The 15,520-nt window shown below is 35.8% G+C and overlaps 1 protein-coding gene across 1 annotated transcript in view; it reads left to right on the top strand.

Annotated features, from left to right (window-relative positions):
* Window positions 1-206: 206 nt before the first annotated feature.
* The window catches only part of Ccdc39 (coiled-coil domain 39 molecular ruler complex subunit), a 59,757-nt gene continuing 44,443 nt past the window's right edge, over window positions 207-15,520 (top strand). The window contains exons 1-3 of the mRNA XM_078043702.1: window positions 207-432; window positions 13,058-13,177; window positions 15,035-15,181. Coding sequence (XP_077899828.1) covers window positions 343-432; window positions 13,058-13,177; window positions 15,035-15,181 — 357 coding nt within the window. The 5' untranslated portion in view covers window positions 207-342. The remainder of the gene's footprint in view (window positions 433-13,057; window positions 13,178-15,034; window positions 15,182-15,520) is intronic.

The following is a 15,520-nucleotide window of genomic DNA, read 5'->3' as shown; positions in this document are numbered from 1 at the left end:
CGGCTATTGGAGCCATAGATTTCACCCCCCCACCCCCGTCCGTTTTTTAGATGGAAAGTCGCGCTGCCAGCAAGTCCCTGAAAACCTCGGAAGGGAGTTTAGCTTCCCTCTGCGTTTGAGGAAAAAAACGTTCCTCAAGCTGTTACTAGGGAAATCAAGGCAGGAAGTCCCACCCCCGGGTTTGGGCGCTTCCGGTTTGGTAACTAAGGGCGCCGTGCCGTTGCTAGGGCTCGGGTGGCAACTTTGCCCGTGCTTCAGCGCAACGCGGGAGCTGCTCACTCGCTGTACCCGAGCGCAGGTTTTTGTTTTGCTGTGTGTGAGGGGGTTCCCTGTCCGTTTGCCATGAGCAGCGAGTTCCTGGAGGAGCTGCATTGGGAGGATGGGTTCGCCATCCCAGTGGCGAACGAAGAGAACAAGGTCCTGGAGGATCAGGTGAGGACCAGGTGAAGGCGACCCGCAGGAAGAAGGGAGGGTCTGTTGGCGGGTCCTCTGGTGGGCAGCGCTACCGTGGCCGTTTATTTCTCTCCTCATCTCACCGGTTCTGTCTAACGCTCGCCCGTGCCATCTTCTTCTTCCCTCACCCAGCCTGTCCTTTTCGGTTATTGTTAAGCGTTCAACTTTTTTTTTTTTAATTGAAACAGTAATTGACATCTCGGGGTTATAAAACCCGAGTGGCTATTCATTTCCTCCCTCCTGCTCTATGTATTCATTGCAAGCCTCCTGGTTAGGAAAGGAAAGACTGGTTCCCATGCCCGCTTTTTCCTTCTTTGAAATTAAGCGCTACTTAGAGAGGGATTCCTGAGGTTTGCCCAGCAACAGTTATTTGAGCATGTCTATAAACAAAACATGTTTGGTCGACATCTCTTTATGAGCTTCTGCTTATGATGTTTAAAGTGACTGACAGTGACTCAAGATGTTTTCAAGAGGGATAGTTCAACAAGAATGTAAAATATGAAGTGCAGAAATTTCAAGTGGGCATCAAGTTGTCACAGTATGACAAAATATTTTACGTTGTAAGGACGAACTTAGACCAACTCCAGTTCTTAGTACTTGTTTTTAAAGAATTGCAGCTGTCTCAGCAAACTTTGAAAAACATTAGCAGCCAGTCTTAAGTTCCTGGTTATGGTGATGTTTTGTGTAGAAGAGAATCCAAGAAATACACATGATGCTTATGCAACTTTACAAGATAGAAAATTTTCTCTCCTTTGACAAATGAAAATGAAAATCCCTAAAGCCATCCTTTGAAAAGGATGGAAAACACTTTTCAGAATATTCTGTCCTATTTACCCAATTTAAAAGGCTGCTTCATTTTTTTCTTTATCTAAGAAAGACAACATTAAGAAATGTAAGAGATCTAGCATTGAATTTTGAGAAATAAGAAGTATCCAGTCCCGGGTTCAGGTCCTATTTACTCACCCTGAACCTGTTTCATCTTCTCTAAAATAGAGGTAAATAAAAATAACTACCTCATACTATTGTTATAAGGCTCATAATGTAGTTTAAATGTAAGTTTTTGGTGTTATTGTTATATCTGTATCACAAGATTGCATGTACATAGACTTTTTTTTGAGAGAGAGAGAGAGAGAGAGAGAGAGAGAGAGAGAGAGAGAGAGAGAGAAAGAGAGAGAGAGAATTTTTTAATATTTATTTTTTAGTTTTCGGTGGACACAACATTTTTTTTTTTTTTTTACTTTATATAGTGCTGAGGATTGAACCCAGCGCCCCGTGCATGCCAGGCGAGCGCGCTACCGGTTGAGCCACATCCCCAGCCCAACATAGACTTTTATTAGCTGCTTAAAAATTCTAGAGCAGGAAAAAAGAAAAATGAGGTTCATAACTGGTTCACCCGAATAAACTCTGACATCAATAAAGCAATTCTTTAAGATATTCAAATATAAATGTATAGGCATAAAATATAAGATATCACTTCCCAGAATCACTTACTGGTGACTGTAGAAGTGACTATCATAACATTAAATAAACATTTCAGACATTTGCTACACAACTATACAGAAAGAAGAAAAATGAAATCCTATTACATGTGACTTTTTAACAAAAAAATATTAATTTTAGCATTGAGAGAAGAAAAAGAAGAATTTTTGAATTTAGGTATTGCTTGATTGCAAGAGGTACTGATTGCTAAAAATTCCTCTAAGAAAAACTACTTAAAAATTAAACAGCTTAATTACTGTTTTCTGAAAAACTGTTTTAATTATAGACAGTACTGATTAACTCTCTGCTTTAATTTTTTAAAAATTCTCATTAGTTATATGACAGTGGAATGCATTACAATTCATATTATACATATAGAGCACAATTTTCATATCTCTGATTATATGCAAAGTATATTCACACCATTTGTGTCTTCATACATGTAGTTTGGATAATGATGTCCATCTCATTTCACCATCATTTCTAACACCATGCCCCCTCCCATCCCTTCCCACCCCGTTACCCTATCTAGAGAGTTCAGTCTATTCCTCCCATTCTCCCCGTCCCTACCCAAGTATGAATCAGCCTCCTTTTATCAGAGAAAACATTTGGCATTTGATTTTTGATGATTGGCTAACTTCACTTAGCATTATCGTCTCCAACTCCATCCATTTACCTGCAAATACCATAATTCTATTTACTTTTATTGCTGAGTAATATTTCATTGTGTATATATACCATTATTTTAATCCATTCATCTACTGAAGGACATCTAGGTTGGTTCCACAGTTTAGCTATTATGAATTGTGCTACTATAAACATTGATGTGGCTGTGTCCCTGTAGAATGCTGTTGGGTGTAGACCGAGGAGAGGGATAGCAGGGTCAAATGGTGGTTCCAAGGAATCTCCATACTACTTTCCATAGTGGCTGCACCAGTTTGCAGTCCCACTAGCAATGTATGAGTGTGCCTTTTCCCCCGATCCTCACCAACACTTATTGTTGTTTGTATTCTTAGTAGCAATTCTGACTGGAGTGAGATGAAATTTTAGAGCAGTTTTGATTTGCATTTCTCTAATTGCTAAAGATGATGAGCATTTTTTTCATATATTTGTTGATTGATTTTTTATCATCTTCTGAGAAGTGTCTGTTCATGTCCTTGGCCCATTTGTTGATTGAGTTATTTGTTTTTTTCAGGCTTAGCTATTTGAGTTCTTTATATACCCCAGAGATGAGTGCTCTATCTGATGTGTAAGGGGTAAAAATTTTGCCCAAGCTGTAGATTCTTTATTCACTTCACAGATTGTTTCTTTTGCTGAGAAGAAACTTTTTAGTTTGAATCTATTTGTTTGTTGATTCTTGATTTTAATTCTTGTGCTGTAAGACTTTTATTAAGGAAGTTGGGGCCTAATCTGACATTATGGAGATTAGGGACTACTTTTTCTTCTATTAAATGCAGGGTTTCTGGTTTAATTCCTAGGTCCTTGATCAACTTTGAGTTGAGTTTTGTGCATGGTGAGAGATAGGGGTTTAATTTCATTTTGTTGCATATGGATTTCCAGTTTTCTCAGTACCATTTGTTGAAGAGGCTATATTTTCTCCAATGTATGTTTTTGGCACCTTTGTATAATATAAAATAATTGTAATTTTGTGGGTTAGTCCTTGTGCCTTCTATTCTGTACCATTGCTCTACCAGTCTATTTTGGTACCAATATCATGCTTTTTGTTACTATTGCTCTGTAGTATAGTTTAAGGTCTGTTATAGTGATGCCACCTGCTTCACTCTTACTGCTAAGGATTGCTTTAGCTATATTGGATCTATTATTTTTCCAGATGAATTTCATGACTGTTTGTTTTATTTCTATGAGGAATGCCATTGGGATTTTGATTGGAATTGCATTAAATATGTATAGTGCTTTTGGTAGTATGGTCATTTTGATAATATTAATTCTGCCTATCCAAAAGCAAGGTAGATCTTTCCATCTTCTATGGTCTTCTTTTTTTTCCTTAGGGTTCTATAGTTTTATTGTGCAGGTCTTTCACCTCTTTTGTTAAGTTGATTCCCAAGTATTTTATTTTTTTTTTGAGGCTATTGTAAATGGGGTAGTTTTCCTTTCAGAGGATTTATCACTAATATACAGAAATGCCTTTGATTTATGGGTGTTGATTTTATATCCTGTTACTTTGCTGAATTCATTTATTAGTTCTAGCAGTTTTCTGGTGGAATTTTTTGGATCTTCTAGGTATAGAATCATATCATGAGCAAATAGTACTAATTTAACTTCTTCTTTTCGTATCTGTATTCCTTTAATTTCTTTCATCTGTCTAATTGCTCTGGCCAGTATTTCTAGAACTCTGTTAAATAGAATTGGTGAAAGAGGGCATCCCTGTCTTGTTCCAGTTTTTAGAGGGAATGCCCTAAATTTTTCTCCATTTAAAAAGATGTTGGCCTGGGGGTTAGCATAGATAGCCTTTACGATGTTGAGATATATTCCTGTTCTCCCTAATTTTTCTAGTATTTTGAACATAAAGGTGTGCTATATTTTGTCAATGCTTTTTCTGTATCTATTGAGATGATCATATGATTCTTATCTTTAAGTCTGTTGATGTGATGCATTACATTTATTGATTTCCAAATGTTTGAACCAACTTTGCATCCCTGGGATGGATCCCACTTGATGTCAGTGCACGATCTTTCTGATATGTTTTTGTATGTGATTTGCCAGAATTTTATTGAGAATTTTTCATGTATGTTCATTAGAGATATTGGCCTGAAGTTTTCTTTCTTTGATGTGTCTTTGCCTGATTTTGGAATCAGGGTGATATTGGCCTAATAGTGTGAGTTTGGAAGGGCTGCCTTTTTTTTTTCTATTTCCTGAAATAAATTGAAGAGTATTGGTATTAGTTCTTCTTTAAAGGTCTTGTAGAACTTGGCTGTGTATCCATCTGGTTCTGGGCTTTTCTTGGTTGGTAGACTTCTGATGGTGTCTTCTATTTCATCACTTGATATTGGGCTGTTTAAATTGTGTCTATCTTCCTGATTCAATTTGGGAAAATCATATGACTTAAGAAATTTGCAAATGCCTTTGATATTTCTATTTTTTGGAGTACAAGTTTTCAAATAATTTGTAAGTATCTTCTGAATTTCTATAGTGTCTGTTGTGATGTTACCTTTTCATCACGTATGTAAGTAATTTGAGTTTTTGCTCTCCTTCTCTTCATTAGTGTAGCTAATGATCTGTCAATTTTATTTATTTTTTTCAAAGAACTAAATTTTTGTTTTGTCAATTTTTCAATTGTTTCTTTTGTTTTAATTTCATTGATTTCAGCTTTATTTTAATTATTTTCTGTCTTCTACTGTTTTTGTTGTTGTTTTGTTCTTTCTTTTTTTTTTTTTTTGAGATGTAATGTTAGGTTATTTATTTGTTGACTTTTTCTTGTTTTTCATCTTCATTTCTTCATGCAATGAACTTTTCTCTTAGTACTGCCTTCATAATGTCCCAAAGATGTTTATATGTTCTCATCTACCTCTAAGAGTTTTTAAATCTCTTCCTTGATGTCTTTTGCAACCCATTGTTCTTTCAGTAGCATATTATTTAGTTTCCAGGTGTTAGACTAATTTTTATTTTTTTATCTTGTCATTGATTTCTAATTTCATTCCATTATGATCTAATTAAACACAGGGTAGTATCTCTACATTTTTGTATTTGCTAAGAGTTTCTTTGTGGCATATTATATAGTCTATTTTAGAGAAAGATCCATGTGCTGCTGAGAAGAAACTGTATCCACTTATTGAAGGATGAAATATTCTATATATGTCAGTTAAGTCTAAGTTATTGATTGTATTATTGAGTTCTATAGTTTTTTTTGTTCAGCTTTTGTTGGAAGAGAGAGAGAGATGTGTTAAAGTTACCCAAGATTATTGTGTAGTGGTCAATTTGACTGTTGAACTTGAGAAGAATTTGTTTGATGAACATAGATGCTCCATTGTTTGGGGCATATATATTTATAATTGTTATGTCTTGTTGGTGTATGGTTCCCTTGATCAGTGTGAAATGTCCTCCTTTATCCCCTTTGATTAACTTTAGTTTGAAGTCTACTTTATTTGATATGAGGATGGAAACTCCTGCTTGCTTCCACAGTCCATGTGAGTGTATAATTTCCTAACCCTTCACCTTCACTATGTGGATTTCTTTATGAGTCTCTTGGAGGCAGCATATTGTTGGGTCTTTTTTTTTTTAAATCCATTATTGCCGAAGTCTGGCTTGGCACAAATCAGGAGCCACTTGTCAAAAAGAAACTAACTTTATTTTTAGAACTACAAACGCCAAACAAAACAGCTCCAGGGAAAAACCCTCAGAGCCCAACTGCCACCACCGGCTTCCACAAGCCTCTCTCTCCCACACCAGCCTCTCAACCTCCCACAATCCTCCTCTCTTGAGGCCGATTGGCTGGGTTGCGTGGGCAGAGCCAAAGAAGTCACCCAATGAGCAGCTCCGTGGAGGAGCCAATCAGCTAGATGTTGCTGGGGCCGCTGTGAGCCAATCATCAGCTGGCAGTCTGAAGGGCAGGGAAACAGCCCAATGAACATCACCGCAGAGGAGCCAATCAGCTAGATGTTGCTGGGGCAGTCTGAAGCTTGCTGGCAGCTGGAAGTTTGCTGGGGCCCCTTTGGCTGTGGCTCTCAACACATTATGCTAGTCTATGTCTTTTGCTTGTTGAGTTTAAGCCATTAACATTCAGTGTTACTACTGAGACATGATTTGTATTTCCAGCCTTTTTTTTGTTTATTTTTGTCATTTAACTTGACTTGTTTTCTCCTTTTATTAGTTTTTCATTTAGTGTAACACTTCCCTCTACTGATTTTCATTGTTGTTTTTCATTTCTTCTTCATGGAATATTTTGCCAAGGATGTTTTGTAGTCCCAGTTTTATAGCTGTAAAGTCTTTTAACTTTTGTTTATCATGGAAGGTTTTTATTTTATCATCAAATCTAAAACTTAATTTTGCTGGATACAAGATTCTTTGTTGGCATCCATTTTCTTTCAGAGCTTGATATATGTTGTTCTAGGATCTTCTAGCTTTCAGGGTCTGGTTTAAAAAACCTGCAGTTATCCTAATTGTTTTTCCCCCATATGTAATCTGATTCCTTTCTAACATGGCTTTTAATATTCTTTCCTTATTCTCTGTGTTGGGCACTTTCATTACAATGTGCCTTGGTGGCCTTGGTGTGTATCTGCTGTGATTTTATACATTTGGCATCCTGTAAGTTTCTTGAATTTGTTTTTCCAAATTATTCTTCATGTTTGGAAAGTTTTCTGATATTATAGGTTGTTCATTCCTCTGGTTTGGAACTCTATGCCTTCCTCTATCCCATAACTCTCAAATTTGGTCTTTTTATGCTAACCCATATTTCTAGAATGTTCTGCTCATGGTTTCTTACCATTTTCACTGCGTAGTCTGCATTCTTTTCAAGATTATATATTTTGTGTTCATTGTCTGAGGTCCTGTCTTCCAAGTGGTCTACTCTGTTGGTGATGCTTTCAGTTTGACTTTTGGTTTATTTTTATTTTTGGTTTATTGTTTCTTTTATTTCAAGGATTTCTGTTTTTTTTAAGAACCTCTATCTCCATATTGAAATAATCTTTTGCTTCTTGTATTTGTTTATGTAACTCTTTGTCAAAATTATCTTTTGCTGCCTGTATTTGCTCTCTTATATGATCTTTTAATTCACAGACTATTTAATCATGTACGTCCTGAACTCCTTCTCTATAATTTCTTCTGCTGTGCTAGCTATGGATTTGTTTGGGGCACTTTCTTCCCTTGTCTTTTCATGTTGCTTGTGTGTGTTCCCTTCTAGCGCTGTGGTCCTAGGCATTATTGACTTTAATCTATAGGTTTATAGTGCTCCTTTAGGGTCCTAATACCTCTCGTTTTGTGGGGAAGAACAATGTTAACAGATCCCAATATGAACAATGTTAACATATCCCAATATGAACAAGTACCATCTATAAACAATTCATTGCTATTAAGATGTTTACAATTTCGTTACAATGTACAGAAATGTTGAATTTGATCATTATCTATAATATAATCAGCAGGTTTGTAAAAGGGTTTACAGTTTCTAGCATTTGATAATGAACTGGGGGTGAGGTGTAAGATGATATGCTGAGGAGTCAGGATGTGAGGATATACAGTTAGTATTTCTTAGGGAGTGTCAAAGAAATCTCATGAAGAGGGTTAGTAGTAGGAGAATAGACTGGAAGTAATTTGGGGTAGACAAATAGGTGGAAAGACAGTAGAGTACATAAAACAAATACACATATGTATTAAGAAAAATAAAGGACGTTAAAATAGTAAAAAATTGGAGGAAAAAAAGAAAAAAAGGCATATACTACACAGGTAAAATATACTATTCAGTCCTCAAAAACCTAATTCATGCAAAGTACTTGGTTTCATATATGTTGGGGATGTGAGGGTGGAAGAACAGAGGGGGAGAAGAAAAAGAGAAAAAAAGTCTTGAAGAAAGAAACCTGGATTATTAATTGTTTTGGTTGGAGATCAGTATCTTTCCTGCTTCCCTTCTCATCTGATAAGGTGGGGTTGTCTGTTGTTAGCTGCTATCTCCGCCCTCATGATGGTGAAGGTAACCAGGATGGGAAGATTGGTCCTGGTGTAGGGTACCTGAAAGTGAGGTGTGGCACCTGCCAGTCTCTGGAGGGAGACTGCACCTCAAGGGTCTATTCTGGGTCCGCTCTTATGACTTGAGCACCTGGTTCTATCTTCCTATTTGCCTGAAGATTTCCCAGTTCCTGGTGTCTCTGTTAGTCTCTAAACTGTTGCACTCTCTCCCTCTCCCTTAGTAGTTCTCAATTAAGGGACCTCTCTCACTGGGACTCCCGAGGACGGTGCCCTGGTCACACTGTGCACCCGTTTCACTAAGACCTGTTTTGTGTTGGCAGTTACTGTGCTGGATTATGGGCCGCTGTGGGCGAGGGTGTGGGGGTGTGTGTGTGGGGGTGTGTGTGTGGGGGGGTGAAAATTAGGTTCCTGGCCAGCTGGAATTCCAATCTGGGAGCTGCCCCCACCAAAAATGGCCAGAAGGTGACCCAAGATGGAGGCGGGCCACTTCCAGCGCCAGGGTATGGATGGGGGAGCCAGGCAGTGGCGTTGTGCGATGTGTTCAGAGATGAGCTCTGTGATGCGCAGAGTTGCGGCTTTTGGCTGTCTTCAGAGCCTGTAGGATGTTCCTAGGTGCAGGCAGACTACTGCGGGAAGGGGACTATGGCAATAGCTGCTGAGTTGCAAGATGGAGGTGAGGGGGGGGGGAGCCCCATGTTGGTAGATGAAGGTCCATAGGGGAATGGCAGCAGGAGTTCCTGTGGGTGGGTAGCAGCTCAGTGTCCTGCATGGGAGCCGAGTGGCTTCTGGGAGTTCTGCATCAGTGCTGATTCAGTGATCCCACTAAGGCACTAGGGGAGCCCTGCGTGGGCTGGTAGGGATTTGGGTGTCAGGAGCCGGGAGTCCTGGTAATGCTAAGGCCTGGAACCCTGCGTGGGCATGGCGCTGATGATTTCTGCAAGTGAGCAGCTGTATAGGGGTCCTCTATCGCTCTCAGAGAAGCAGTATTCCTACTAGTTGAGACCTGTGACACGGAGTGACACAGAATGCTACCTCCCTCTGGCCCACCATCTTGGATCCTCTGTAACTTCCTGCTTTTTAAGGTAAAGAAATTAGTTCTCTTACATTTTTTTTTTTACATTTTGTCTTGGAGCATTAAAGATCTCAGTTTTATTATTATTATTCTAATTAGTTATACATGACAGCAGAATGCATTACAGTTCATATTACACATATACAACACAATTTTTCATATCTCTAGTTGTACACAAATTAGAGTCACACTGTTAGTGTCTTCATGCACGTACTTAGGTAATGATGTCCATCTCATTCCACTGTCTTTCCTATCCCCAGACCCCTCCCTAACTAACCCTTCCTCCTCTTTGTTCTATCTAGAGTTTGTCTAACCCTCCCCTGCTCCCCACCAACTCCATTATGAATCAAAATTTGTATATCAGAGAAAACATTTGGCATTTGATGTTTTGTGGTTGGCGAACTTCACTTAGCATTATATTCCAGTTTTATTATTTTTATATCATCAAGGTTTATTTTATTTGCATTCAATCCAATACCATTATCACAAGTGTTTAGTCTTAGTTTATATTTAAATCAACTTATTGATGCTCACTGAAGCCAATTTTACACCATTTATCTTTTCTTGGATTTTTCTTTCTTTCTTTCTTTTTTTTTCAGCAGTGCTGGGTATCAAACCCAGGTCCTGGTGCATGCCAAGCAGATGTTCTGTACTGAGTCACATCCTCAGCCCTTAAATCTTTCATTTTGATTCATCATTTTGATTCATATGGTTGTACTGTGCTTTTAGTTCCAAGTTGTTAAATTGGGAATTCCTCTATTGGATTGAAGCTCTATTTCCTAGGTCACATACCTTCTTTCTTGTATTATTTCCTTAATTTGATAGAATACTTTCTTGTGTCCTCTAAAGAAGGGTCTATGGGAGGTAAACAGTCTGAGTCTTGAAATTCCAGGAAACATCTTTATTGGCCATCACATTTGATGGTAGTTTTGCTGTGCAGAAGATTCTAGGTCAGAAATAATTTTTTTCTTAGAATTTGGAATGAATTTCTCTTTTATCTTCTAGCAGTATTGTTGGTGAAATCAGTTATTGTTCAGCTGTCTATTTCTTTGTAGTTTATTTTAAAAAGAATTTTTGAAAGTATTTAAAAGTTCATCTTTCCACATCATGCCTTATTTTGGCAACTATATTGATCAATTATATTTTAAGTTTCTTTGTTGCTTTTTTTTTGTAGCACTATGGTTTTGTTTTAGGGGTACAACATAATTTCCAGTTTCTCTGCTTGTGTTCATTTATATCTCTTTGTGTAGGTATGTGGGTTTAGTTCTTGTGTCCTTTGGGATCCAGTTTATGTTTCCATCCCCCACATGTTGTAAACTTTTCAACAAATATCTGAAAATCCTTATATATCCTTTTATATTTAAGAAAGAAATAGTAAATTTTGGGATCTTGTTGGGGTAGGGTTTGTTTAATGAGTACAGATTTTCACTAAGGTAAATGAAAAATTTCTGGAGATAATTAATGGCTATAATGGGTGGCACAATAGTACGAATGTTTTTAATGCCACAGAACCATACACTTAAAAAATAGTTAAGATGGCAATTTTTTTTGTTTTATATTTTACTACCATTAATATATATCTATATCTATCTATCTATCTATCTATCTCTATATATATCTTAAAATGCTATACAAATAGAAATTTCATAGTTCACATTCTCTGCAAGCCAATAGAATTTATAATAAATATTTAAAATTATTTTTAGATTTTTGGATCAAATAATTAAAAATAATCCTCTATCTTAAATTCTTAAGCCATATGTTTTCCTGGATGGACCTTATATGGAAGAGAAATTGAAAGGAAAAATCCTGTTTTAGAAAACAGTACAAGGAGACTGTGTCACACCCAGATTGAAGGGAAACTGCCAAAATCTTTCTCAGAGAAAATGTATAGCCTTACCTGCCTTCATTATTAAGTCAATAAGACAAGAAGAAACTAAAACCTCATTTTAATAAATTCAAAGAACAGCAAAGTAAACAAAAGAGTCAAAATCAATGAAATAACTAACATAAATACTATGCATATAAAATCAATAAAATATTGTGACAATAATACTAAAAACTAATATTTATATGTAAGTTTAGTTAAGTATGTAGGATTTAAATGAGTAAATTAATATTTTTTCTTCCTTAGATAAAACTTCTGATATTTTCTTTTTCCGATCAGTGGATTGTGTTGTATGCCCCTGTGAGGTACCATATACTTTGGGGACTGTAGCTCAAGTCTATAAGGAAATGTATTTGTACTTTGTTTAACCTTTATACACTTTGAGGTGTGATATATTCTAATGGTTTGGAGAATCTATCTTGTAACCTCCCAAAGGTTTATTTTGTTTGTTTAATAATTTGTACCATTTTGTTTTTTATTAGGGGTTCTAATTGAAAGGCAAATAAAATATATTAAGAAAAGGTTCTAAGCAGTCAAGACCTAGTCTGCTAATCTTTGAGGTTGGAAAAGGAGTTCGGAGAGAAGCAGCCCTATGTGGTGTATAGCCACTATTCAAATTCATGGTTTCTGTTCTGTGTTTTTGTTGTCTTCTTAGCATGTTCTTATTCACTTAAGACATCTTGTGTTTTAATTATGGAATATAATCTCATTTTTGCCTTACTGCTATATGAAAAATACATTTTAACAGTGGATCCTGCTACTACCATAAGTCTAAGAAAGATTCTGTTCTCTGTAATATGTTCTGCTTTATATTTAAAGAAGCAAAGTGTTATGTACTGGATGTACAAAATTTGTATGGTCAAGTTTTAACCCCCTGTGTGATAGTGTTTGGAGGTAGAGCCTTTGGGAGATAATTAAATCATGGGAATGGAGCCTTCATTGTTGAGATTAGTACCCTGTATAAGAAGAGAAAAGACAGAGATGAAAAAAAAAAAAAGAAAAGACAGAGATGATCTTTCTGCCATGTGAGGACACAGCAAGAAGGCATCTCTCTGCAGAGTAGGAAGAGGGTCCTCATGAGGAGCCAAATTGGCCAGCACCTTGATCTTACCTTCCCAGTCTTTACAACTGTGAGGAATAAATTTTTATTGTCTAAATTAACCAGTCTATGGTATTTTTGTTATCATTAGCAAACTAAGATGCAAAGTAAGTGAAGATATAATTTTCTTTAGATTTTAGGGATTTAAAGGTGATAAAACTTTATGTGAGTATGTATGTATGTATGTATGTATGCAGTGCTAGGGGTCCTACCCAGGGTCTTGTACATGCTAGGCAATTGTTCTACCCCTGAGCTACGTCTTCAGCTGCAAAGAATCAGGAAGGGCTTTTAAAGTAAATTATATATATTTTTTGGAGGTGCTAGGATTCAAACCCATGGTTTCATGCCTGCTAGGAAACTGCACTGCCACTGAATTATACTACCAATTAATAAGACTTTGGTTAATCATGACATTTATTATTTACAGTTATCAAAGCTGCAGAATGAGAGATCAAGGTTGCAAGATCAGCTACGTGACTATGAAGATCGAATTAATGCTATGACTTCTCACTTCAAAGATGTTAAGCAAGAGTTATCATTTATACAGGTATAGTAATATTGAAATTTATGTTGATTATGTCATGTATAGTCATGGAACAAATATTTCACAGTGTATTTGTGTCTGTGATTTTATTTGCATCTGATATAGGAAACTTTAAAATAATTAAAATATTAGGAAAATAACTTGAATCTGAAAGTATATTTTAAAAAAAAGGCTTTGGGGGAATTAACTCTGCTACCAGTTTTAAACAAAAGTTGATTCATACGAAAGGAGAAATCATCATTCAGATAAATGAATATAATATTAAGTAGCAGATTAATATGAGAAGAATACCATGATGACAATGAGAAATTAAGGCTGTAAGCAGAAATAGGGATAATATAATACATAATAGATTTTCAGTCTCTTTTTTTTTTTTTTTAGTTTTTCAGCATAGCCAACTGGGATCATTTTGAATGGAGGTCAATAGTCCACACTTTAGTGGTTGCTACCGTATCATGGTACTTCATTGTTCAAGAATTGAAATTTTAATAATATTGATATTCAAAAGTTAAATTATATTTAGGAGACCTAAGCTATCTGTGGAGGGCATAATTCATTTTTAGAAGTATATAAAATAAAATTAAAACATAAAGTAATTAAGTGGACTTCTGCTTTATGAACAATGTATTTAACTTTAGAAACACATTTCCTGATGATACCCAGCAAAGCAGATAGCTCTGTATATCAGCATTGGAGAGTTTATAAACTTCTTTTCCAAACTATTTTTTTCCAAATTTAATAATAATTTTTTTTGAGAAAAAAATATAAAACTCTTAAAAGTGAACAAAGCCATGTGTTTCTTTTTTTGGGAGGGGTGCTGGGGGAGCAGAATACTGGTGATTGAACTCAGAAGCACTCAATCACTGAGCCATATCCTCATCCGTATTTTGTATTTTAATTAGAGACAAGAGTTTCACTGAGTTAGTTGCTTAGTGCCTTGCTGTTGCTGAGGCTGGCTTTGTACTTTAGATCCTCCTCCTCAGCCTCCCAAGCCACTGGGATTACAGGCTTACCTGGCCAAAGCCATGTTTTTAAAAACAATTTATATTCAATATAAATAAGTTTTTCCTGGCTTACAAATTTCATTAGAATGTTACCTTTAAAAACAATAGTCAGGATTCTCGAATCCTGTTATGCTTGAGTAGTAATCAATAAACTTTGAAATTAACTAATGAGTTGGGGATTTGGAAGACAGAGATTCTTCATAGGTATATCTTATAATAATCATTAAACTTGGACTAAATAGACAAACTTGGATTAAGTAGAAACAAAATGTGATAATTTTCCTATAACACAATATATAGCTTTAATATTATAATTAATTTTGAGTTTTATTTTCAAAGCACTACTAGATAAATGGTTAAGAAATGTTCATTCTTTAAATAAAATAATACAAAGGCATGATTACTTACTAATATATTCTGGGAAATAATGCTCAATATTTAAATAATTATTTTAAAATTATCTCTGTTAGAATATGTGATCAATTCAATATAAACATTCCATTTCCCAATTATTATTAAGTTGGTATTTCTTCTTACTGATAGATAATGAGTTGTAGTTTTTAAATCTCACCTTATAAAGTTTTGTTTTCTTTAGTTTTTTCTAGATCAACATAATATATGAAAACTATTGACAATATTTTCTCCCACCAGTTCATTGACTAATTTTGTTACAACTAGTTAGCTGCCAAAGTACATTATAATAACAGTATAAAGTGGTGTAGGTTTCAGAGAACTAGAGTTTATAATACTCAATCTAAGCATTTTGTGGGAACTGTTTTTTTGTCTAATGGATTACTATAAACATTTCATAATGTTAACATTTAAAAGTATTTCTATTTTGTGTATCCTTCTGTAGTCTCTTTACAAAGCCAGGGAACATGAGATTGAAAGCGAAGAGCATTTTAAGGCCATTGCCCAAAGAGAACTGGGACGAGTGAAGGATGAGATCCGTCGACTAGAAAATGAGATGGCTACAATACAGGAAAGAAAAAGTGACAAGGAAGTATGTCTTGAAGTGCTACTTAAAAATTTGTGCTACTGTACCTTCTCTCTCATCAAAGGAACCTTGATTTTTGTTTGTGTGTAAAGAAGGCATCCATTAGTTTCCTGGCATTTACTTATATTGTTTTTTGGACAACAAAAGGGCATGGAGATATGATTGAATAAAATAATGCTACATTATTACATTTCCCTCATTATTCATTCTCCAGCTATGTATTGAGAGTCTGTGTAAAGTATCACACTGGCTGCCTGTTATAATATAATAGGCATGGTTTATATGCAAGTGCTAAATTTTTAACAGCTGCATCACTCTTGGTTTGAATTTCATTTACAATTCTTA

This window comes from Ictidomys tridecemlineatus, chromosome 3 (genome assembly GCF_052094955.1).
Source record: "Ictidomys tridecemlineatus isolate mIctTri1 chromosome 3, mIctTri1.hap1, whole genome shotgun sequence".
Classification (NCBI taxonomy): domain Eukaryota; kingdom Metazoa; phylum Chordata; class Mammalia; order Rodentia; family Sciuridae; genus Ictidomys; species Ictidomys tridecemlineatus.
Note: the sequence above shows the minus strand (reverse complement) of the source record. Positions and strands in the feature narration are given on the sequence as shown.